The 26128-nt window shown below is 44.8% G+C and overlaps 1 protein-coding gene across 2 annotated transcripts in view; it reads right to left on the reverse strand.

Moving 5' to 3' along the window:
* Nucleotides 1–25136, reverse strand: part of GALNT16 (polypeptide N-acetylgalactosaminyltransferase 16) — a 74854-nt gene extending 49718 nt beyond the window's left edge. The window contains exon 1 of one of the 2 annotated variants that reach the window (XM_009689887.2): nucleotides 24721–25135. In XM_009689887.2, coding sequence (XP_009688182.2) covers nucleotides 24721–24924 — 204 coding nt within the window. In that variant the 5' untranslated portion in view covers nucleotides 24925–25135. Of the gene's footprint in view, nucleotides 1–24720 lie in introns of both variants that reach the window. The other variant, XM_009689888.2, reaches the window with a different exon arrangement.
* Nucleotides 25137–26128: the final 992 nt, after the last annotated feature.

A 26128-nucleotide genomic window follows, 5' to 3' on the forward strand; every position in this document is an offset into this window, starting at 1 on the left:
CTCTTGATTACCTGGTAACACGTATGAAGCCAATAAGACAGTTTAAATGAGTGGGCTAGGTCTTTATTACAAATATCAGTCACGTAAATTGTTTTTCTCTATGCTTATTCCCCCCCCTACGCTGTCTGCACAGACACAGTGTATGTATGTGCCTCCTGTGCTGATATACTAATCTATTCCCTTTGAACTCAAGTGACCTACATTCAGCCTTTTCCTTCCAGTGAATCACAACTGTCTAGAGTGACAGATGCATCCACAGCTATTTATGCATGGGAGAAAGCAAGTTCAGACCGGAAAAGCTGTGTGAGGGGCAGCTTAGTGGTATTCCCCAGGCCAACAGAAGATAGAAGTCAAGTGACGGGGAGAACATGAGACAGAGAAAAGGCAGCTAAGTTTCTGAGAAAAAGAAAATCTGAAGAAGTCAGGATGGGTTTTGTACATGTTGCACGCCTCAAGTCAAGAGGGGAGATGAAGCTACACTAGCCTCCAGCTTTCCACAAAGAAAATACATTGCAAAGCTTAAGAATATAACCTATGTCTCTAATATTGCAACTGCACTGTCTAGAATTTAAACTGCACTACCAAATTTCCCTAGGACAGCAGCCACAAAGGAGTAGTAAAAGTTTTATGTGGAAAAACCTTTGCGCATTCCGAATATCATTGCAGTTTTAGCACTATTCTGAAAACTTTAACTAAAACTTCCACTTCCATACTATTTGTCTAGAAAGCTCCATGAAGAAGTCTCCCCAGCAGTGAAACCAAGGGATTAGCCATTTATAAACAGAAAACTTCGAAAGATTTTAAAAAAATAAAAATATTGCTTTCCTGCAACATCTCAGTCTAACTCCCACAGTAGCTGGGTGCTTATTGCTAATGTAGTCAACGAGAAACTAGTTACCTAAGAGATGAGCAGAGGTCAGATAGCACTCAGGAGTTGGCACTGCTCACCCAAAGGACTCATATAATTATATTAAGCTTGGGACTCATTTTCTTTGCCTTCAAGACCACACTATAAGGGCTTTTTGTATAAGGCTAGAGAAAGGAAGCTGAAGTACCTTTTTAAATCATTCATTCTCAAGAGTCAAGGCTTTAAAACAGAGATTAGAAGATTAAGAATAAAATAGTATGATTTGCAACTAGCCTGTATTCACGCTCCTCAGAAATACTGTGCCCATACACTGCTGAGACAGGAAGACAAGGGAGCATTTTACACCCTCACCAGGCACAAACTCAGCCCCACATTAGCGCATGGCATTTTATCCCCAGGTTCCACCAGGGCAAGAATTTTCCCTCTATTAATACTTTTTTGTTGGGGGTCTGGCTGCACACTCCTAAGATTTTGAAAATTACCACAATCTGCACCGACTATCTCTTCTCCCCACCTTAAATCAGTCACCAGAGAGATTTTGTTACAGCTTGTCACAGATAGTTACCCCAGCAAGCAGGAAGCACAACGCACCCTGTGACTTGAGCAGGGTGGCATCCTGACCTCAGGGAGCCAGCCTCCTGCCTTTACTCCTCTGGCTGGGGTACCGTGCTGTTTCTACAGGCTGGCCCATAGCCCCAGTTTAATCACAGCCTGCCAAGAGTTTATCTTCCCAGGAAATAACACCTGGGTAGGACATGACTTTGAGAAGTCAAGTAATTTACCACGGTGATCAACAGAGCTCTTCCTCACACCAGCTTTGGAACGTCACACAGCATGGCTCTTGGCAGGACCCACTAGTTGGCAGTTAGCCAGAGCAGATACTAAAATACAACTTGCCTGTAAATCAACAGCAAAATTTGCGTTTAGGAGAGTGACTTTTACAAATCCTCAAGCCACCATTGAATTATGATCTGATTTCTTAGAGAAGCTCAGCAACGACCTTCAGCTCAGAAGGCAAAGACTTGTATTTTGGAGGTCTGAAGCCATAAGAACTTCCCCCGTGGGTTGTACTAGCACTCTTTGCACAGTGACAATGCTGATGGTCCATATGCATCCCATATTTGTTACAAAAATGATTCCTTCTGCACAAGGCCTTGCTCACTCTGACATGATCTCTGCCTTGCACTTAGCTTTGTGGCACACAACATATTCCTCCAATAACGGAAAAAACTCATTCTGTTTGTCAGTGAATATTTGAGAATATCAGGCCACTGGCATTTTGAAGTCAAATGAAATTCAATTGAATTGATTGAATTTTTCCACTTACTGCGTTGCTCCAATTCCAGGACTCAGCAATCAATTTGAACTGACAAGACCCTCGGAGCTGTGCTCTCCTCCTGCCTGGGTCTCCGTTTGCAAAGGCATTAACTTCACCTCCCCCACAGCAAATTTAATCAAGGATGCTGCACACCAATGAAGAATCATGCAGTGGGCTCATATGTGACTGTCAAATATGAAAACCCCTGTGTTACCCTGTGCAGACCTCTGTCATTCTAGCATGTCAATTCTCACATTATTAATAGAGGCGTCCTCAACAGCCTCTCTGCTCTTCCTTTTAATCCCTGTCAGTTAGGAAAGAGTTGGGCATATAAGGAAGAGCAGAATCATTGAGTCAGGCATCACAAAAAGCATACACCTGACGGAGCCCTGAAATACGCTCTGGGTAGGTATGGCTAGAAATACTCCTCATGGAATTGCACAACTCTCTCAGCACATACAGTACTATGATCCCTCACATGGCCACTTGTCTCATTCTGCAGATGCAAACTGCAGCAAAATAAACTAGATGATTGTAATGACCAGCATGGATCTTAAAAATCCATTGCTCTCAATACCCAGTACAAAGGCAGCCATAATCTGCCTCTGCACATACAGTGCTCATAGTTCTGTTGTGAGTCTCATATTATAAGATCATCTCAAAGCTGCAACTCCTGGGAAATGTTGTTATGAGAAATCATGGTTTCTCTTGAAAGAATAATTCTTTTCCTTAATTGTTGCAAAATAGAAAAAAGTGGACACCAAGAAATTCAAAACCCAGAAGGTGAAAATAAAAGACACAAGATATTCTTCAAATTGCACTAATCTTGTAATGCTTGAATGTTTGTGGTCAACAGTAACACAGCTACAGACACCTTGGGCTATAGCTGATTTTGGCTTGGCTAAATCATGGATTTGGTGAGGCAAAGTTTGAGAATCTCAGCTTTTGTGCACATTTATTAAAAGATATGCCTTTGGTACTTTGGTCACACTAGTGAGTTTTTGCCCAAATCAAATTTTCAGAAAGCTCCCAGGAGCGCAGCAGTCAAATTCCACTTTCCTCAGCACAACACAAAGACTGCAGTCTCAACAGCCTCGCTTCACTATAGCTGTCTGTCTCACAACCCATCACCAACTCAGTGCTTAGGCAGCAGTTTCCAATCTGCAAATAAGTTTTCAAACCAATGACTCATATATTTCTCAAAAATGTCAGTGCCTGTTTCCAGCATCTGGGGCTGCAACCTCAACCTATGGCTTCCAAAAAGAAAGAGGGGTTGAGTGAGTATACGTAGCCAATGCTGCCACTGAAGAGGGTTTTCTCTCCTCAAGACTCTGCCAGATGCATTTTTTTTTAATTCTCTTATTTCAAAATAGGGCAGCTGAGAATAAACACTAGAACTGGATGAACTCCATTCACTTATCTGGGCAATGTAACAGTCCAGCTACCACCCACTGCCTAGGAGCAAACAGGTGAATTTTTCATCACCTAAATTTATTTTACCAAAGAGAGAACACAGCTCTAAAAAGCCACCAGCGCTGTGATGGTCACAAAACTTTGCCTGGGCCTTCAGAAGCCTTCCTAAATATGATGGAAAAAAAATGACACGTACGCAATCCTGTCAGAGCTCCATGCAAATCATGAGTTTATTCAGGAGGATGAGCTCTGCTGAGTGATGGCTGCCTTCTCCTCTCCTCAAAGCCACACAGAGCATCATGAAGCACAGACGTTTTTTTCCTGTATTCAGAAGAATATAATGTAAAATCTAAATATGTTGTAAATTACTAGCAAATTCCTGGCCCAGTGGCACAATTCCCAGTGACATCAGCAGGACAGGATTTCATCTCTTACAGAAAATATAAACAGAGCGAAACAAACACACCCTGTGCTAACCAGGGCCCCAGTTTTCCCCCATCTTGCACAGTCACTCACACTCAGACTTTATGACAAGGAACTGTACAATCTATTGGAAACATCAAGCCACTTATCACATTAAACTTGCCCTTTTTTCAAATCTTTATTTGCTCTGGAAAATGAATTGTGTTAGAAACCATTCTGATTATGTTAAATAGCCTTCATTACACAGAATATAAATAATGTATAAATTTCTAGCTGGTGGTGGTGAGCTAAAGGTTACATGAAATGCAGCTCATTAAAGCCACTGAGTTTCTATCACAGCTCATTCTCCCCCAAATAGACAAAGCTATAGACATTTCCAGCTCATTCTTGTAGGGTTTCAGTGTTGCTGGCACAAGAAAGGAATATGGAGGTGAACGAAGGAAACATGCTGACAGATTTGTTCAAAGTAGTTCAAATCATAAAACAAACAGTTCTGGTTACAAGCATGGGGACAGACAACACTAAAGATATCACATAATTAAAAAAAAAAAAACAGAAAGCTAACCATCAAAAACTTTAAAGAGCTGTTATGTAAGGAACAAGAGGAGGGTTGCCTGTCCCTAAATGAGAAAAGGGGGGTGAAAGAGGCATTTGTCTGTACTGTGTGTTACACAGTATGGAACAAGCATTTCTTACTATATCCAGTAAGGTGCAAAAGGCATTCTAAATAACAAATCCAAATGTGGCAGGACTATGGACCCACACCATCCAGTCATGTATTTATCATGCATATCCTAATTCAGGAAGCCTACACTTATCACAGCTGAAGATGGTCTGAACAGCAACAAGCCACACTTCAATGAAGAATAACTCTGTAGCAGAGCAGCATCTCCTACTGAATAAAATAGATTTAATAGTTCAAAGTGGCATGTGGAATTTTATATTTGATTAGCATACAGGCAGCTGCCACGGAGATCTCTGCAGGTACAGGGTGTGAACCAGAGTGTGAAGAACAACTCTCATGCCCATTGAATAATGCACGCTGCTCGGGATTCAGCCAGTTACTGAAACACATTTTTCAGTCTTTACTCCTAATTAATAGAGGCTTAAGCAGCGTGAGTTATCCTTACTGCCTGAAGGTAGCGATGAGAGATGAACTTCTACAGGAACACATCCTTCAGGATCTTATCTTCCTTAAATGAAGGGAACTTCACGGCCTCTCAATGTATAAATTACTTCATAGAAATCTCTCCTTCACCCTCCTCCCAATCAGTGTTGGAAGGTGTATTTAGGTTGTAGAGTTGAGTACTCAGCACTAAGGACGATTCTGAATTATAGGTGTCAGTGCAAGGCTAATTTTACCATGCACGCCTACTGTAAGCATTAAGTGACATGACCTCACATAATAACATGTCAGCATGTGGCCTGATCCATGAGACTGAATATCCTGGAGTTCAGTTACTGTGATTTCTTCTCCTGCCTCTTCACAATCGCACACAAAGTAGAACAGAAACAAGCGGCATGCCAAAAACATCCAAACCAAGTCCCCAGTGATATCTCACTGAGTAGCTTCAATTAATTTAAGGCCAGTCAGGAAGGATCAGCCTGCCACTTGGTCTCTGAGGGGAGCCTGAGCAGTAGCAAGCCAGAGAAGTTTTTGCGTTAAAAGAGGCAGCTTCCTTTTTCACATGCGCACTGTGCTACACTGTGCAGGATCATCCCCTGAGGGAGCGCTGCAAGGAAACAGGACCTCTTTCTCTAGGCAGCTTTTGGATGGGGCACCAACTCTGACAACCACTAGTATATTCCCTCCTCTTCTTCAAAGCCATGTCCTCTCAGTATGGGTTTCCTTCTCTCTTAACATCAGCCTCCACAACTATTGCGGGGCTTCCACCCACCTCCATAACTGTCCTGGCGAAAGATTCTCCCTCTCTCTCCTCCTCTGTTGCCCAGCCCTGCCACACTTCCCTGGAGACGCTGCTGGAGCGGGAGAGGACTGTCTGAATTACCATGACACCCTATGCCTTATGAGCATTTTGGAAGATCCGGCTGTATGTCGGCCAGAAATTCAAAGCTGCTCTCTGCTTTTAGGAGCTTCTCTCCCACTTCACTGACTTTAAAGGAACAAATGCTGCCCATGACAGAGTGAAAACAGGCAACTAGAAGGAAAACAAAGCAAAAAGCAGAACCACACCACACCCAGAAGAACACCAAGGGTAAAAAGCCAAGCTCCCTTTGCCCGTCTTCCTGGGCCTTGTCCCAGGCCTACCATTGAATGTGCTGGAAGCTGCAAGAGATACAGCATGTGAAATCATCCACACCTTGGATTTACGTCTTCTCCAACTAGCGAAAGCCCCAAAGAAAACATGACAAATCCTAATAGAGATCAAACTATTCTAAAGTTTGAAATGTAGGCTATTCCAACACCCATTCCATAATCACCTGCTTCTACTCAGCCTCAACTGCAGCTCAGCGCTGCAAAATAGCACCTGGCCCCTCATCTCTCAGTTCCAGGGACAGCAGAGATCAGGCAATGGTAGACATTCACCAGTAGCCTACCACCCCCCCCCCCACCCTGCCTCAAGCAGAGGGAGCAATAGCCATCAAAAGCCCACTACCATTTTCCTTTACAGCTTCTTTTTGTCTCTGATTTCATGTGCAATCACCAGGGCATAGGCTATAAAGTCTGAGCCTGCAATTGATACAGAGATCTGTCTGCTTTTTCAGACGTTGGTTACCATAGCAATGCCATAGTAATTTTTAGTTTGTTTTGTTGCTTTTGTTTTTTTAAAGCTAGGTTCTCATCCAGTGCAAACAAAGCCACTTCCCAGTTATGCGAGAAGGAAATTTAACACTCAGCGAGCTGCAGACACTGCAGGGCCTGCTCACCGGGAAGAGGGGTGCCGTGAGGAGACAGTCAGCTCCTGCCTCACCCCCCAATGTAATCGCGGGCTTCTGCCCACTTCATTCACTGCAGCCATTTTTGGCACCTGCACAGTGCCATTACTGACCCTCCCTGGTGAGGGCCACACTACTGTTCCTCATCACCTCCTCACAGGGCTCTTGTGATCAACTTTTCTTAAAAATGAAAACAATCAAAGTTTTTTGAGCTACGAAATCTACTTCCAACTTTTTCCTGAAACAGCTCAGCCAAAGAGGCCTGCAAAATGGGAACAAACCATGTAAAGTCAACTTTTCCTTCGCTGCTAGAGTCTATTTCAGAGATCTGGTATTGATCTACAGATGCCTAAATACAGTTAGCATAAGGATGCCTTCCAGAGCTGCTATATCATCATAGTGGCTAGCACCTTGGTTTTCAACCTGTGCTTCATGGGCTGCTCCAAGCGAGCAGTGAAAATAAGATGAAACAAGCCCAGAAATTTGCCCATGTAAGTAATTAACTGTGGCCAGGTTCAGACTTAAGGACACCCAAGAGAATCCTTTCAACAGCAGAAGAAAGGTGTCCTTTTGTAAGAAGATTTTCCAAGAACATTGGAACATTCAGGTAATTCTGAAAAGTTGAACCTCTAGCAAACAATTCCCCAAGTAAGTGGAACTGAAGAACAGCCTAGCAACATACTCTTCATTAGAAACTAGTAGCTAAGATAAACAATAGAAAATTGTCTCACAGGGTCAAACCTTTATAATGTACATTCATCATCAAATAGAGCAACTTTTGCACACATATCCTTCTTTTTTGATTTGCTAGAACCACGCACAATCCACTTCCGTATGCATGGTTCACAGAGGATAACTCTCTGGTTCCTACAAATAAATAGTCTTTAAATGCAAGCAGCACATGTTTGTACTGCAGCGCTAAAGGGATGAAATCTGTCAGCCATGCAGAACAACAGAGAAGGTAATTTTGTTAAACAAAAGTAGAAAGGTATCTTTCAAAAGCCCACAGACCTTTAACTATGAAAGAAATCATGTTTCCCTTTGCAGAAAAGCAAACTTCTTCAGCAAAAGCATAATGGTATTGCACGGTGGACTACTCCAAAAATGGCTGCTTAGAGAGAGATGACTGACATAGACTATGCACATTGGAGAAGGCTATGTAACAGCAATTTTAATCTCTGCATTAACCAGTTTGTTGTAGTTCATATCCAACCATGTAAGGTTGGAAATGTGATGATAGCGTTGGGGGAAAACAGATACCTATCTCAAGCAGGCTTGCTATCTGGGGAACCTTAAAACTTGCAAGAGTCTCACAGGTTGCGGTACTACAACTTCACTTAGCGGTCTCTTATAGTATAAAACACAAGCACATGCTCATTTATTGTAGTTTTAATCTATAGGGTTGAAAGTGCTTCAAAGGTTGTGCTGGTAAAGCCTCTCTGCTGAGGGAGGTCAGTGCAAGCATCCTCCTCTCCCAACTCAGCCACTGAGGGACAGAGTGGCAGGGCCAGGCTTGACGGAGCAGAAGCATGAGGAGCTTGTGCATGCTCTGCACATGACTCTGAGATAGGTCATGAACAACTACAAAAGCTATGAAGCTTAGCTGGCAGCCACATAAGAATCAAATCCAGCAGTTCCAATTCCTGGTCCCCCTAGCTCAACCATGAGAGGGCTTTTCCATCTCCATTTCTCATGCCCTAAAGAGATAGCATCATGGCGGCCAGTCAGTCACACTGCAGTATGCCAGATAGTTTAGGGACTTAATTCTGTTTTCTGATTTGTCTGTAGGTTTGCATCAAACTTAATTCAAAAACTTAAGCATACTTTATGTACCTAAGACAGAGGAGAAGGCTGTAGGGTTGAATCCTAAAAATTGGGCCTGTCTTGTGGGTCCTAGAAATGGGGGGGTTAAAAAAAAGCTAGGACAGCTTGTACCATCCAAGCAGCCCCCCAGAGGACACCTGAGAGTGAAAATTGTTTCTGAGCAACCCCATGAATTGAGAATCCAACACTTGGCTACCACCAACTCAAAAGTTACCTCCAGTTAAAGAGGGCTCTACCTGCTGCAAGTCACTATCGCCCCAGTGGCTTCATTAGAAGTTGCACTCACAAGCCATCTGCTCTTGGGCAAGCACACCCTCATGCAGGAGACATCTGTAACCTTACCTGTCCCAAAATCTCAGAACAACACATCTGAAACAGACTATTCCCAGAACACCTTGACCTCTGCCCAAATGTTTTAACCTTGAGGATAAATGTGAGAGGTGACAGAGCAAAAACTTTTCCTCAGGGATCACAGCCAGGACCTGGTAGAAGCCAACGTGGACTTTGTTCCTCTTGGTCCCCCCTCCTTCTTCCAAAAATCCCCTCACTCCTCTCACATCCCTCAGTCTCTTCTCAACCTAGTTATGGGAAGATGCCACCCAGAGGTCACTCACAAGCTAACAGAAGCCCCATTTCCTGCCCACAGTGCATTGTACTGGCCCACCCCCTGCCTATCTTCTCAGCCCAAAAGGGAGGTGGTACCCGGGGCAAGGAAATAGGAGCATCCTGTGCACACAGATGCAACTGTCCCACGAGACAGCTGGTAAGACTGATTTCTCCTCTGTTTCCTGACCTCCCAGCCGCTATTCCCCACTGGTAACTCTCAAAATCTGGAGGCACAGTTCTTTACAGTAATCTGCAGAGCAAAATATAAGGACAGCATCTTCGCAGAGCAAGAGGAGGAGTCAAGAAGTGGCCTCAGACTTTTAAATCAAGTATTCTTACTTCTTTCAGCAAACTACCAGAACTTTTTCCAGCTGCATGGCCTCAGCAAGAGCTTTGGAGAACATGATCAAGGTTGTTCACAAGGCTACAGTAACATCTTGCAGAGCACTGGAGAAGTGATTAACACCTCTTTTCCATCTCAGCTCAAAGGAAGAACTGCAAAGCAGGAAACAGCTTCGTAAAACATCTACTTTGAAATCTACCTAAGTCCTTCATCTTAGAGGCCCTGCAAATCTTAGATCCAAAGTGTTCATTTTAATTAACTGCTTCCATTCACCATTAGGACATAAAAGACTTGGATTCACCAGGTTTTTCTTTTGTTTTTTAAAGGAAAAAAATGTCCTATAATTAAAAGCAGATAATAGTGTTCTCTGGCTGGCAACAGCTATTCAAAATTCTTATTTTTATGCTCTTTGGAGCCAGTGAGGTAATTTTTCATTACTCATATCTTAAAGAACAAACTTCTCTAGTTAGAGTTTTATCAAATAATCCTCAGTGCTGTACATGAGATTTCACACAGAGGAAATCCAATAAGCTATGGATCATCAGTAAATTCTTATCTATTTTAAATTACTGGCCCATAACTCCTGTCCTCATGATTAAAAAAAAAAAAAAAACAACACTATGTTTGGGCCCTCAAACTGCTAGCTAGACATTTAGAAAACTTTGCACGGAAATTATCCCAGGGGCTTTCCTAGACAGAGAATGCACACAGCCCACAGGTCAGTGTTTCTTCCACAATCTTAAAAACTTCACAATAGTCTCTCTTTTGAGATGCAGATTATAGGCACTGCACAGTTGAGAACAAGGACAGAAAGAAATGCCTGCTCTACTCTCCTGGAGAATATTTGATTCTGAGATATTTCTTCAGTTCTTCAAACTCCAACTAAACTTGTAAAACCTCACACAAGCAAATAAATCTTCCAGGCAAGACCTTCTATCAAATCATACTTGGCAGAGGAGGCACTTTCATCCTAAATCACAACAAGAAAGCAAAGAAGAGAAGGGAAGAAGAAAATTTCTTAACCGCTTAGCCCCCCCAAAAAAGTGAAAGTTTGCACAGGGAATCTGCATTACAGCACTCACTGAAGAGCAGGTCTTAAACATATACTTGGACACTCATCTTCTCTAATAATATCACAGATAACCTAGCTTTTTTGCTTAAAAGCCAGGTAAAGCTGATAATCGCAGCTTTTACCTGCAGTGAGAGCTCCTCTTTTCTCCTCTAAGCCATCTGCATGGGCTTCCCTTTCTGCCTCTGTCTTCCCCGCTGGCATTGCTCCCCAAGGCTCCTGGGATGATACTGAAGCTTTTGCCAGATTAAAGAAGGGCTTAAAATTTGTTTCCATGAGACAGCTTGAATATGTTAACTTCCTTTCTGGGGCAAGAGAAAGAGGTAATTCTCCTTAACTTGGCTTACAACCTGATATATATCTGGGGAGGCAGGAAGGAGACAAAGAAGCTGAAAGAAATTTTCACCAAGAATCCAGAGGGAAATTATTGGTTTAAAAAACAAAAAAAGTGCCACCCTCTAGTGGTCTGACTGTTCCTACTAGCTTCAGAGCAGAGCCCTGCTGCACCCCACTGGCAAGCATTTAAAATCATATTTATGTGCGTTAGATCCATATATCATTATCTGTAAAGACAAACCCTTCAGAATCTGAGTGCAAGCAATTAATCTTTGGTGCTGGAAGATAGGTTTCTCAGAGAAAGAGCCAATAAGCAATTTTAATCACTGATTTTTGAGTTCTACACAGCAAATGGGATTTCTGAACTCTCTCAGGTCACTGTCAAAGTGGTACCCCTTGGCCAGCTGAACTGGAGGAGATGGGGAGAGGACAGAGGGGATGAGGAAGGTGCCAGACCTATTTACGCTATGAACTAAGCTGTACATTTTGAAGTTGTCATAGCAAGTCACCTTGTGCTCTATCCTTTCCTCCACCAGTGGCATCATGAGAGCAAAAAAGATGTTTAGGAGAGTGGTGCTGTTAAAAATTTAAACACTTCATGATTTTCCCCCTTCATCACTGCAATTCTAGAAGTTTACAAATATGCAAGTTTTAAGTGTCTCCTGATCAGCAGAGAGCAAGCCTTGTGGAGCTACACCTCAACTCAAAGTCAGCAATTCGCTGAATAATTTAAAACATAATAGTGTCAGCACAGCAATATCATATGGAACCTCATCCCTGTCTGGAGACACTAAGGACTGCCACATTTCATATAAACACTAAACAACAACAGACATTTGCACCAATGTAATTCATCTCTATTCCCTGCCATATCAAAGAGAAAGATGGCTGTGTTTATGATTAACTCTTCTAATTACGAACCCTGTGCAAATGGCTTGCGTCTCACCTGAGGGATTTTAGTTTAACCAGGAGTCTGATTCAAGGATAAAATACAGTTGTATAGCTAGGTAAGCACAAATCACAGTGACGCTTTCTCTGATGTTAAGCAGGAGTCAACGAACCGTCCCTGGAACGACTCGTTACTGTATTCTCACCTGAGCAACTCATTCCAAGGGCCTTCACCTTGCAGCTCTTCATGATGCCACACCTGCAGATACACTCAAGCACTCTCAGTGTTGCATCCCAAAGCCACCCCAGGAGAAGTGCCGTGCTTCGGGTGCAAAGCGCGCTGGCACTGAGCATCAGTGGAGTATAAACACCTTGCCTTTCCTTAATCCTCCTCCCCTCTCGGCAAAAGCGCTATGACTATTCAAACGTGCACTGAAGCTTGAGGGAAAGATGTCAGTCAAATGCCTGGCATCAAAAATATTCAAAGAGAAAGTCAACGTAGCCTGAGCAATCAGTGTAAATCAAGACTTCAACCTTTCTCTGCCTCAGATTCTTGATCTGTAAAGAAGATACTCTAACACTAAACACATTTCTAAAGTGTCAAGTGCTCCAGACAGATGTGTCAATGCAAAAAATTGTTTATTAATAAAAGTAACAACTGAAGTGTCTCAAGGTTACTGTCTCTGGATTGTTTCCCCTGTACAAAATAAAAATAAATAAAATACATCAGGCAGAACAGATATCAGTACAGAGCTGTTTACTGTAGAAAAAATAATTCAGTTTCAGCCTGTATATCTTTAGATAGTTGAATCCTTGGCTTGGTGCACTATCTTAGTCCCAACTAATCTGGTATCAGAAAATAGGTGATAACCATATGAGCCAGCATCCCTGTTTCAGGTGCACAATACAGCACTTTCTACATACTGATCAGCAAGGAGAAACCTGGCTGCCCAGCAGCTGAATCAGACAGGAACACCCCCTCCCCCGCACAGCAAAGGAAATGCTCCGAGAAGATCATCTTCTACCCATTGCTCTCTACAGTAACGCCATTAGGCCATGACATACATTAAACGACCAACAAATCTGGCTGTGGTAATAAAAATTCTAGTGGTAACACTTCCCTCTCCTGAATAGGAAGTGGTGCATTACTTTAACACTGGAGAAGCAGGTGGCTTCTCTAAGAGGAGTCCTCCCAGCAATCACATCTCCAAATGAGGGGATGTGGCAGAGCTCCTTCCACAGGCAAGGAGCAGCCAGCTCCTGCCAAGTGATGCTGAATCTTGCTCTGTAATCCCAGCATCCTTAATGATCGTTTCATCTAAGTTTCAGACAGTGACCGTGCAACCTGGCACAATACAGACCAAAACCACAGTGCTGAGGCTGTTGTGCATCCTGTGTATTATATTGTCAATCAATTTAATGGGATGATGGGAAAGAAGAGCTATCAGATGGCTTCTGTACCTCCCCAGACAAGCAAGAGGCACCAAGAGATACTGTGTGGGTCATTATTGTAGGAGGCAGTCTGTATCTGCAGGGAGACTGCCTGAGAATACAGTGTTTAACTCCTCCACATTCTGTGACTGACGCAAACAATGACATGTGTGTAAAGGGGAAGTATGAAAAAACACCTCTTTCCTAACAAACTCAAATCACTGTACTGAAAAATTAAGGAAGACACCATTAAGATTCTACATTTCAGCAACCGTTCAAGTGTTTTAAATGTATTTCAATATTTCCAGATCAGTCCTACATCATGAGCATATAACAAAGAAAAATGTCTTTGCACTCCACACTTCATGCTGCTTCTTCATGGAGAGCATCAGGGAAATCCCTCCAAGTTCATGTTACCCAGCCCAGCTAACCAAGCAGCGTATTGCCGTTCACCTTCACATTCTCAGAAATGCACCAATTCAACTTAATTAGAAGCTAAGAGATTTTTTTAACTATCAGTTTGAAAAATACGCAGTTTTTAGGTCAATAATGAGAACTCACTAAAGCACGGTATAAATGCCTTTCTCCTTGCCAGATTCAGCACACGTCCAGGGAACAGATAGCTGAACTGTCCTCTAAATGACATCCAAGACATTTCCCTGCAGTCATTTTTTTTGCCACGTACTTTGGGAATGCTGGAGGTACCGAACCGGCAGAGGCATTGCAAATAGTCCTTCTGGAACTACAGCCTTCCAGAGAGCCTAAACGCCCTGCACAACAGTAGAGGATTTTTCACTCACCTTTTCCAGCAGCAAAGTTATTTAGCTAATGAGCAGCTTTGAAAAGAAAGAAGCTTCCTTTGGATCATCAGGGTTTCCAGTCTTATGGCCATTTTCTCTCAAGTAACTCAAAACAACACATTTCTGCTTATGATGAAGAGCCATTCTGAAGCATAAATGCTGTGCCAATCTCATAGAGATACAAGGAAACGATCAAGAAGAAAGAACGAGTATATGGCAAACAGGACAGGTTCCGCTAGAGGCTGAGTTACCTGCAGCTATTGGGAGCCCTCTTGAGGTGGCATATTGCTGCTGCCCCAGATATGAATAAGGCACACTCCTCCTTATCTGTCTGATCAACAGAGTTGGTGTTTCTAGACTGTCTTGCAGTGTAGGTACAGGTTATAATCTGTACCTTAGCACAGATTGCAACTCAAGGCCTTCATGTTTTATAGGTGAGTTTACCCTACTTGCATTACACATTTATTAGCCACAAAGGTATCGATACAGTGGGAGTAGAGGCCCATCCATCTATTTGTACCTTTGGATCATCCAGCAAATTTTGTCCTTGCTGCTGCAGCCTAAATTAATTACTTCTTCTTGGCACAAAAATGGATGGTGCAAAACCAGGATTTGGATATACCGCATTCAGACTCTTATTTTGAGTGACGAGTATGAATAGCTGAATTCATCCTTGTAAAATTCTACTTCTGGCAAAGTGAATGTTCCTCTGTGTGTTTGCATTTGATCATTAATAACCTGTGGCAAAAAGACCAGAAGCCCAATCAGATGGTACTACCCTTTATAACTTCTGCCATATGTCACCAGACAGGAATATAAGCATTCAAGCATACAGGCACTTACACTGCTGTTATTTATCTGGTTATAGAACTTGGTAGCAAGACAACAAACAAGTAGGTATTACAAAGGCCAGATGTTTATTCTTAGATAAAAACATTAATTTTTTTCTGCAGAGAGTAATCTTTAGACTATCTTCAATGTATTTTTCTCCCAACAAGGACAAATCACACAGGCTATTGGTGTGAGTACAGAACTAGAATCTAGGCATTGGTCATGAATGTCACTTTACATTAAAACAATATAATATGGGAAACCTCACTTCACCCTAATTAAGTCAAGAAAGAACTTAACCCTCAGAGGCTAGAGATAAGACTAAAGAAGCAGCATTCCTATGGAGCCACACAGACATACTAGTTGCAATCACAACCAACTAACAAGCATTTAAGGACCAGTCAGTATTACAGCTGAGGTAGAAGAGACTGAAATCCAATTCCCAGCTCACAGAATTGAAGGGAAATGCCCTGGTATTTATTTCCATTCAGTACACAGGATAGCTTAACTTAATGAAAAGTAGGGCTGTGAAGTGGTAACTGGTTTCCTGATTAACATTTTCACATACAGGAATCATTTATAAGCTTTCCTATCCTGTCTCATACACACCCTGCAGCAGCTTGTCTTAAATACTTCTTCCTCAGAATGATTAGGTAGAAAATAAATTTATTTTTATTAATAAATAAAAACACACACCAAAACCTGAGCCAGCACTAGGTGCAACTGAAGGGGTAGAGATTCCTGAGCCCCCTATCTGCAGCTACTAGCAGAATTTATTCCCCCCAAGCTGCCTCAGCCCCTTCAGGTGATACTAAATGCCAAATTAGGTTTTAGGTAGCCAACTTATAACCAATCAATCACATAGAAATTATTTGGCTGGGGGTGGGGAGAGGGTCCAAAGCAAATACCAAGACAAAATGTAAAACCCCAACAAGAATGAGGTAAGGCCTGTTAAAATAGCAACTTTGACAGGACAGGTTGGATTTTAATGATCTCTACTTAGCAGCTTGAATTCAGTACCAAACTCTTTGAACTCCTGTCAGTATACAGTTAAAAACCAGGCTGTCTTGACTATATTGTTATTTTAATCAGAGTGAATTACCAGAGGTTAGCAGATCTGAATAACAAACATACTTTTTTTCTCCTTTCAGCAAAGATTTAGACTTGATTTCTGCTCTACATCAGGGATATAGGGGGAAGGATGCTTCCTTTCTCCTACCCTTTCTCTGACTCATCTACGGAGATTTTAAACTCCTCAAATCAGATGCTGCCTTTTATGTTCACATTTAACCTCACACAGAACAGCCCCCAGTCTGGATACCAAAATACCCCTACGAGGAGGGAGCTACAGACCACCGTGAGGTACCCAGCAATGCAAGCTGTATGTGAGGTCTATCTTAGAGCAAGACACACAGGAGATCTTAGGCTGTGTAACTTTGATGTGCAAATCACTTAGAAAAAGATGACAAGGCAACCGGTAACTCCAGGCAGGCTTGCAGCAGCCCCTAACAATTTATTATTCAGCAAGTTTTTCTGCTTCATTCTCCAGACATACATGAAGTCTTTGGTCCCAGAACAGTCCCAGAACATATAACCTACAGACAGGAGGAATCTGCTACCAAGATGCACGTCCAGCTGTGAGCCAGGCTGCAAACTTCCCATAGAGAAGCACAGCCACGGCAAGGAAGAGGCTGGCAGGCTCAGGAGCCTCCTTGTTGCTCATAGTAAACAGCTTCTCTCCACATCTTGCCTTCAGCAGCTGCAGTCTTGATGCACTTCAGAGACTCATCCAACCCTTGCCAAGCAGTTTCAGGTAACTGGCTTGAGCCACCCCAATCCCTACATCGTACAGGTCTGACCTCTACCTTGTAGGGGGACCAAGTCCACCACAGGTTAACCAACATCTGACAACTGTAACGGCCAGCCTCTGACTGATACATGATGACCAAAATCAGTCTACATTTACCCACATCACATGTTCCCATCAACAAAGATAGGGGAATTTACCTTGGGAAGAAAAACATTACACAACTGATAACTTAAAGCAAATTCTGCTCTAGATAAAAAATGTTTTCCACTGAGATTCAATTCCCTGACTCAAGACTGAAAAGATATGAACTCCTTTTTAATCAAAAGGTTCAAAATGACCTTCTGGCAACATGCTTCACGGCTGTCCCTGCCACAAAGAATGGTAAAGACCACGCTTAAAGCTTCACACAAAGCGGACAAGTTAAATATAGCAGTGGGAGACATATTTCTAGTGGAATTATAAAAGCACTAACAGAAAGCTAGACCAGAAAATTGATGATGTAATGTGGATCCTCAAAACGTAATTGATCTTAATGAATCTGTCACAGTTTAGCATATTCCTGGACATCTAATTAATGCTGTATGCTGTGGCTTTATTTCCCAGTTCCTCAGTGTCACTGCTATATAAATCAAAGAGTTCAAATGATCATTTTGCACTTCTGCTTTCTAATACCTGTAAGGATTCTTCCAAGGTGAATAGCACCTTGAAAAATCAGAATATTTCACACTAAATTTAGATGCTACACTTTTAAACTCTGCTGAAGTACAGCTGAAGGAACTGGGTAGATCTGTGTGTTATGTTTTCTGGACCTGTAGCCCACAGATAGCATCAAGTTCCTTTTGTGGACTCATGAGCTGGGGAACCAGAATACCACCTCAGAGGACTTCTAACTTATAGCAGGCACGGAAGACTAAGAGGAGGGCACCTTCACACACACAGCTGCATTTGAGCACCCCCTTTCCTGCAGCTGCCTGCTCTGCACAACGTTGCCAACCAGCACCGGCAGGATCCTGCCCCAACGGACTGCCACGAGTCCCCCCCCCCCCCGCCTACTACAGGTCACGTGAGCAGGGTCACAAATTAATGCGAGCATGTCAGGGAGCTACCACAGCCTAGCAGGTCACAGAGCAGGCCATGAAGATCCTGCAAGAAGAATTCAGAGACAAAAAAGGGTTAGGGAGAACTCTCTCACCTCTTCTTCAGTGCTTGCAGTGATGCTCATACCTATTTATCCATTCCTGCCCCTTCTTTATGATGTCTCTCTTAGGAGACATTGGGGAAAGCAGAAGAAAGATATAGAAGACTCCAATCCCCTTTAAGCTCAATGCGACAATTATAATCCTCTAACTAAAAAGAAAGAGGGAAAAATGAGATGGGCTGTGACAGGTTGGAAGGGCTAAATCCCTCTTAACTAGGACACCAAGATTTAAAGGGCTCAGCTCTGCGCACATCATACACCTCAAACAAGGTCTGCTCAGTGTTTGCTCTCCCTGCAAATTCTTCAGTGAGTGAGCACAAACAAGAGTTCATGAGACCTACTGCCCTGAGGATGCCTGCAATGGACAAGTAGACTATACAGCCACAGCATTGCCAAAATGAGGCTAATGGGTCTAAAAACAGAGCCAAGGGAGCACTCAGGTAGCTCCATTGACTCGCAGAAGCAAGATGTAGCAAAGGTCAGAGTGCTACCAACCACACAGGCCAGGGCTGCAAAATCCAAGGGTTAAATGGCAAAGAGAATAAAAATATTATATATAAATATGTATTTTTATATTTTTATATTACATATATGCACACACTTATACATTATATAATATACACACACATACATATATACACATACACAAGAAGTTGTTTATATGTTAGCCCTGCCAAGCACAATCGTGTTTACCTTTCCACCATGTTTCCCTTCAACTCATAATACATCTTACCAGAAGTTGAGACTTCAGGCCCAAGAAAATTAATGAAAAAATAATCTGCTGATTAATAACTATTTTTAGTAACATTGTAAGCGTAAGCGATGCAAGGGGACCAGCAGATTTTCTCTACTACCTCATGTGACTCAATCTGAGTTCTGCACTGTAAGGACAGCGTTGCTTACTTTCACTTTAAACCACCTCCTCCTGGCTTGCCTAGTATTGTTGCATGAAATCCGCATTTAGGAACTTGACCAGAGCCAGCAGTCCACCCCCAACTTAAATCACTTCCACGCTTGGCCAAAGGGAGCTTGTGCTCGACTGTGGGAACCACAGGGAACTGGTAAGCTACCTGGTAAGAGTCAGACTGCAAGGAAATCTGGGCTTCTCCCCACTGCTACAGGCTGCTGAAGTGAGTTGTGGCACCTTGTTAAATATTAGGCCCTTTCTACAAAGGACAGCAGGACATGAACTAAAACCCACACTTCATGAGTCTCACCCCCTGTCCTTGCAGGGAATCTGTGCTCTTTCTCCTGTTGTTCTGTTTAATTTATTTAGGCTCCATCTCCATTCCCAGAGTTGTATCCCTGAGGCGGAAACGACCTGCCTCCAGGCAGGCACATATCCCCAGCGAGCCCCAGGGGATAAAAGTCCCTGAAAAATGAGATCACCTATTGATCCATAAAAGCCACAGCTTATCCCAGCTGAGTGAAATACCATCCCCTGAAAGCTGCAGACAGGGCAAATGTGAGGAAGGGATGGGAATTAAACCGTTCAATGAGACGGATGAATGGTGAATGTCGGCTGGAACCTGCTTCATGCGATTCATGGGCACCTACACCCAAAGTGTAACAAACCCAAGAGTTACAGGTGCAGCAGGAAACGTGCACACACACACTTATTTCTCCCCTTGAAAAAGTCCTACAGCAAGTACAGTGTTTGGCAAAGTTAGTTTAATCTACTGCGGTCTGAAGCAGTACAGTGGCAAATACAAGGATGGCTAAGGTTGACAGTTTGGCTACTCAGCGAAGCGGGTAAAATCCAGCCACCGCTAGTCTTCTGACTAAATAGGGGGGAAGAAGAAGAAGAAGAAGAAGAAGAAGAAGAAGAAGAAGAAGAAAAACTCCAAATGATCGAGATCTTTCGTCAACTCGCCTATACCTAGAGGAATCTCCCTTTCCCAGTGCGTCAGAGAAGAGTCTCCTTCTAGCTTTCTCACAAGAGGTGGGTGATGCTCGGTTCAGTAATGTTGGCAGAGCATTTAGAAATCCTTTGCTACCAGAGGAAAAAGATGCCTTGATCTTATCTCCTCGGTGTTCATTTTAAGTGGCTGAACACGGAGATAGCAAGCAACAGCAAAAGCTGAAACCAGGAAATGTAAGTCAGTTTTACAATAAAGGATCTTTCAGCTGCCAGATAGTCTCTAGTGGGATCACAGAGATGCTACACAGGTCTTAAAAGCTGGCCAGACAACAGTAACAGGCAAGATACCTGCTCTAAACAGCAGTGAGGCACCAACCTAACAAAATTCAGAGCATTCATCTAACAATTCTCTTCCATCTTCCTCTCCCACTAATATTGCTTTTGTACCACCCTAAAAATGCCAGCAACCTGGAGAGGCCCTCAGGCAGCCCCACATCCAGCTTTTGGCTGGGAAATGAGAGCAAGCGTCTGCATTTTCACCACAAACACTGCCAGCCAAGAGCAAAATTCCTGTTTCAAAGCTGCTTACGAGCTACCCTTCTGACTAACAAGCTTTCACTATGTGACAGCGTTGGCCTTGCTCTCTTCAATGGGACAAATACACTGGGACTTCCCACTCTGCAGTCTTTTGAGGGGGAAGGACAGACTCTTGGGCTCTATCCATCAGCTCTGTGCTAAAGCAGATGAGCAGCAAGTGGCAAATAATTAACCCTTTGTACGTTGTGTGGAAATGATGCCAAAACCCCTCCAAAGATGCATTTTACAGGTTCTGCCCGAGGGAAACTTTCAAGGAGCAGAAGGCAACTTCTGCTGGGGAGGGAGAAAAGAGAGCACGGAGAGGAAGTCTATCCTTCAGAAATGCCCAACGGGGCTCTAGTGGAAGGCACATGAGCCAACTGCCGGAAGTCCAAGGACTGCTCCTAATTCATATGAAGCTGTAGTGCAAAAAAATGCTTTCCTAGAACTGTGATATTTGCTTGCATTTCTGCCTTCCTTGGAGGATCAAACAGGAAGTGCCCATAGGCTACGTTCACCTGATGGCAGGGGCATCAACTCTTGCCTGCTGACAGGCAGAGAGGTAGCATCACCGCCCTGCCGCTGAGGAGGGCCACAGGCAAATAGCTTCGCTACTGCTTGCAATAGCTGAACTAAGCAGTATATTAACTTCATTTCTTGGACAGAGGGAGAGAGAGAAAGAAATCTTGATTTGATAGGATTCAACGGGAAGGTTGATCATGAAGAGGCCCGATTTCAACATTTCTGGATATAAAACAGGGATCCAAAGAGTCACCATTATTACATGGGCTATTTCTGGAACAATGATCTCTGAAGCCATTGACACCTTCACCCCGCCCCCAACTTTAAACATTCATAAAGATTTCCCTTGCAGACTCTAAGAGTCAGACAACCAGATTTTAAGTTTACATTGCTGTGGGTAAATACGAGGTCAATAAACTAATTAGTTTAATGTTAAGACTTTCAATCAACTATAGTTTTTAACTGAAGTGATTTTTACTCTTCACATCAACAGAGAATTAAATAAGAAAACCACAACTCAATTTAAGCCTAAAAAGCATTTCAATTTTTAAAAACCATGCAATTCACCTTAATTTGCCCAGCGTTTGAAATGTTATAGCCCAGATGTAAAAACAGAACTCTTTGACTCACTCACTCAGAAGACAAGATTTTTTTTCCAGACAGAAAAGCAGCCAGTTTTTTTAAAAAAGCTGCAAAGATATTTTTCCAGAGAGTCATAAGTCACATGAGTCACCCTTATTTGCAGAGGAGCCCAAACCTGAACTCCAAGATCGTCATACAGAGCAGAGGAAACCAAAGGCTAGATCAAAATGTGCAGCTTGGCTTAGAGGCTCTGTAGAAGGCCAAGGAACTCGAGAGCATTCGGAGCATATACCAGCCAACTCTTACACAATACTGCCATTAGTTACTAAGTCAAGTAATTAAACTTCTCAAGTAATGAAATCAGGATTGAAGGCTGCGCACAGCAAAAGGACAGCCATTCCTCTAGGTTAACCATTTCTCCAGTGGGACAGTTGAAATGGCACGTTTCCATGCTGGATGGGGAGAGGGAGGTGGGCAGTATCCCAGCCCACACGACAGGCGTCCCAGAGCGAGAGTGAGGGTGAACGCCGAGGACCGCCACGCATCACAACAGCCGCTGCTGACAACCCCTCGGACCCGCGCTGTGTCCCGGCACCGGCTGGCCCTGCAGTGGGAGGTATCCAGCGGGTGCCAGTGATGCAGCCCACAACAGCGACTGCTCCGGCCCCAGGCTGGCTCCCAACCTCGCTCCAGGGGGGCTCGGGGAGCGCAATCCCGCTGCCTAAGATTACAGTGGCAAGAGCTTGGTGTTTTACCAGTTTGCCTCTCACAGCAGCCCCCCAACCCCCTGGGAAGCTGTGCCCCACATGCACAAGGGAAAGCCTGGCCACCACAAGCCCCTGCTGTTTCCAGTCTTCAGGCAGAGATCACTGCGGGTCAGGATACAATATTTCTGCTGTGCACAGTGCTGCGCTGCTGTCAGGGGCATCAGAGGGTCCACCTTTGCCCCAGCCGTCTGCCACCGCCTGCCATGGGGGCCTGGGACATACCAAGAGCAGGGTCTGGCAGACTATGGGACACCTATTACAGGGGAGGGAGGGGAAGCAAAGGATGATTATTTTTCTTTGCTAATGCATTTAGGGCATGGGCCAAAACTGTGATGTTTTACAGCATTCAGTGTAAAAGGACAAGATTTAGTGCAAAAGCTATACAGCACGATAGCTTATAATGACAGGCTTTGTGGCTAGCTGTGAGTGTAGGCTGCTCCCCTCTGAACAGCAGCAATATAACAACGCCTGGCACTTCCACAGCATCCTCCTCCTGAGGATTTTAAGGCGCTTAGCAGACATGGATTCATGAAACCTCACAACCCCTCTGAGAGGGAACAAAGTAAATGCTATAAAAAAAATTGGAAAGGATAAGCAGGGGAATGGAGAAATAAAACTGCCGGAGCAGTGCATTCAAGCACACAAGAAATCAGGGGCTCAGTGGCAGCTTTCCCCGTGCTAAGGCGGAAACCAACAGACAGCAGCGCTCCAGATCCTCACTGTGCTCAGCTTCGCCTGGCCAGCACGAGAACTTCTCCTAGCATGCCCCGGAGGGCCTGCATGAGTAACAACTTGTGCAGAGCTCCTTGCCTGGGAGGCACCGTAGTTCTTTCCACAATCCTGGGGACTCTGGGGAGGGTCTCACGGCAGAGCAGTCCCAACTGTCACCAGCCCACAGGCCACAACAAGCAGCAAGTGACATCCTCGCGCCCCCTGAAAGCCTCAGTTTTGACTTCTCAGTTTCGCTGCTGCATGTGATGTCCAAGGGGCTCAGCAGAAGGATTTCCACTATGCTGCCTGAGGGCTCAGGCTGCTCTAACAGCATTTTCCAAACCTTCACGAGGCTTCCTAAACCCCCCTCCCCAACCTCATTTTACAGGTGAAGAAAACAGAGACTCAGGCTAAAAATCACAGCACCAATCCAGGAGGGAAGTGGAGAGCCCCGGTGCCTGGCCCCTGCTCCAACTTTGACCAGGCTGTTGCTTTGTTCACTTCCATCTGTGTGCAACCAGCTGATAAATGGATTTGAAGCCAAACACAAACAGTGACACACAGTGCAATTCCCAGAGTGCTTGAGCTGGGTCACTCCTGCGAATGGCCTTGCTGGGTCACTTTAACCCTGGGGGCCGATCTATTTTTTAATGAAGCTATTGCCTCGAGTTGGGGGAGCTGTATTGTTCCTATTACCTTGCAGGCTGAAAGAGGACAAACATCCTCCATGGACAGAGCAGAAAGGTTCCTGCCATCCTCCTTAAGTCAGGAGCTTGATTTTATCACCATATCAAGCACACAGATACCCCAGGGAGTGCAGGGCTTTGAAAGCAAATTTGAAACAGTGCATCAAACAGACAACACACAGGGAGTACTGCTAACACTGCTCAGGCCTCCCTCTTCTCCCACCCTGCCCAAACCCAAGCCTTAGCCTGACTTGCAGGCTGCCCTCTCTAGCCTCAGGCAGCCAAAACTCAGGAGCTCAGCCCTGGTTGCCTGTCTGGGAGCAAAGCAAAGGGAAAAGATGTAGAGGCCAGTAACTAGGCGCACAGTCCCCCTGCAGCAAGTGCTGCTTGCATCTCCCCCCACGCAGCCCCAGTGCACAGAGCCCAGCAGGCGGGAACAAGGGTTTGTTAGAGGATGCAGCTCTTTCTGGTCTTGCCGGGAAAACATCACGCATTATTATACACAAATATACATGCACCTCTTACACAAACCAAAAACCTTCCAGCTATTTCATCCACTTTTTCCTAGCCGAGAAGGACAACCTGCTCTCAGCCAGAGAAGCAGAGCTTGGGCAAGCCAGTGAAGGCAACTTGCAAATACTTTACGCACAGCATTACTCTATTCCCTTGAGATTTGCCAGTCCTGCTCCTCAATTGTAACTGCTGCCATGGTTACAAGTGAAAACGCTAAAATAAATACAAAGAAACCTAAATGCAAATCTAATTCCTCTTCTTTATCTCCCTCTCTCCCTCTTCACCCCATTCATTCATTCCCTCCCCTCAATCTCCTGGCAAACTAGGCTTAACGTTCCCAAAAGCATCTCTCCCTGCGGCAGCACCGACAAGCCAGCCCCAGTCACCGAAACAATGATCGCGGAGGAATTAAAGCGTAACATGCTCTGCGGTCATATCTCACTCACAATGAGGGGGATGGTCCTGTCTTCCCGGTGGATCTCCAGCCTCGCGGCTGGTCTTTGCCCATTCCTGGTGCTGCTGCTGCTGCTGCTCGGGGATCTGCTGGATGCTGTTGAATGAGGCTTGTTGTCCTGCCATAAGTAATAGAAAGTGCCCAGGATCCAGGCAACAGTCAGGATCGCGATGGCATTAGCCCTGATCCTCCTCATCCCGAGAGCCCCAGCGGCGCCTGGGAGCCCTGCCTCAGCTGGCAGCGGAGGTTTCCAGGGGAGGCGAGAGCAGGAGCGCGGGCGAGCGCAGGAAGGAGGGGAGAGGAGGCGACGGAGGAGTGGTGAGAGGATTCTCCCCCTCGCTCCCGCGATCTGGCTGGCGCTCGCAGGCACAGCTGCTTGCGTTAGCTCTTGCCTCGGCTCAGTCCTGCAGAGCAGGGAAGCAGAGACCGAGCTGCAGGGTCCTAACGCCTCGCGTGCCCGCCAGGCACCCATCCGGGCCGGGCGCCACAGGCCTCACGGCTTCCCCCGCCTGCCAGGACCGTGGCCCTGCTCCACTGCAGGGGTTAAAGGGCTTTTGCACCTTCACCGTGACAGATCCCCTCCTGACTTGCTTGGCAATGGGGGAGGGAGGGAGGGAGGGAGGTCTTTGGCTTTGGTTTAATTGTGGAGTCCCAGGGGCACAGCACGTCGGGGTTAGTTAAAACCAAAAAAAGGGGGAGTGAGGGAGCAGACTGCACATATGGGCACCAGTGAGTGCACAACAGGCATTTAAGGTAGGAGCCTGAAGGGAGACGGGCTCCATCTCAAATGTTAAGCAGTTTTCAATGCAAACGAAGGGCTGGCTGTGTGGGAGATGCTCCCTCCCCAAGCAGTTGGTCTAGCTGAAGGGAAGGAAGAGAGGATGAACCTAGTGGAAATGGGTTTCCTCAGCACCCCAACATGGGCCACTGCTTACCAGCAGAGCTGCTGCACAGCAGCTGGGCAACCACAAGGCAGGGCTGCCCCAGTGGGTGCCCTGGACAGGGACAGCGAGATGGGGCTGGCCCTGCCACCTGTGCCTGGTGCCCTCGGAGCTACATGGGACTTCTTCCTCCTAGGAGACATCAAGGATGGCAGCACAGAGAGGAGACCCTGGAGCCAGCCAGGCACCCAGCTCTGCACCGGATTCAGGAGACAGCTTTGTAGGGATGGGGTGCATGGTCAGAGGATGTGAAAATTCACAGAAGCAAGTCTCTTCAATGACTGTAGACCTGCCCAAGCACCCTCTCAAGTCACTGCCATTCACAACAACTCAACAGCCAGCAGTCAAAAACAGCTGTACAATTTCAGGGCATCCTGGGTGAGTGCTGTAGCCACTGGCCTTTTGAACACTGGGGGAGAAGTGGGGACAGGGGCAGGACAGTGATAACGCCATTCCTCG

Source organism: Struthio camelus, chromosome 5 (assembly GCF_040807025.1).
Source record: "Struthio camelus isolate bStrCam1 chromosome 5, bStrCam1.hap1, whole genome shotgun sequence".
Lineage (NCBI taxonomy): Eukaryota > Metazoa > Chordata > Aves > Struthioniformes > Struthionidae > Struthio > Struthio camelus.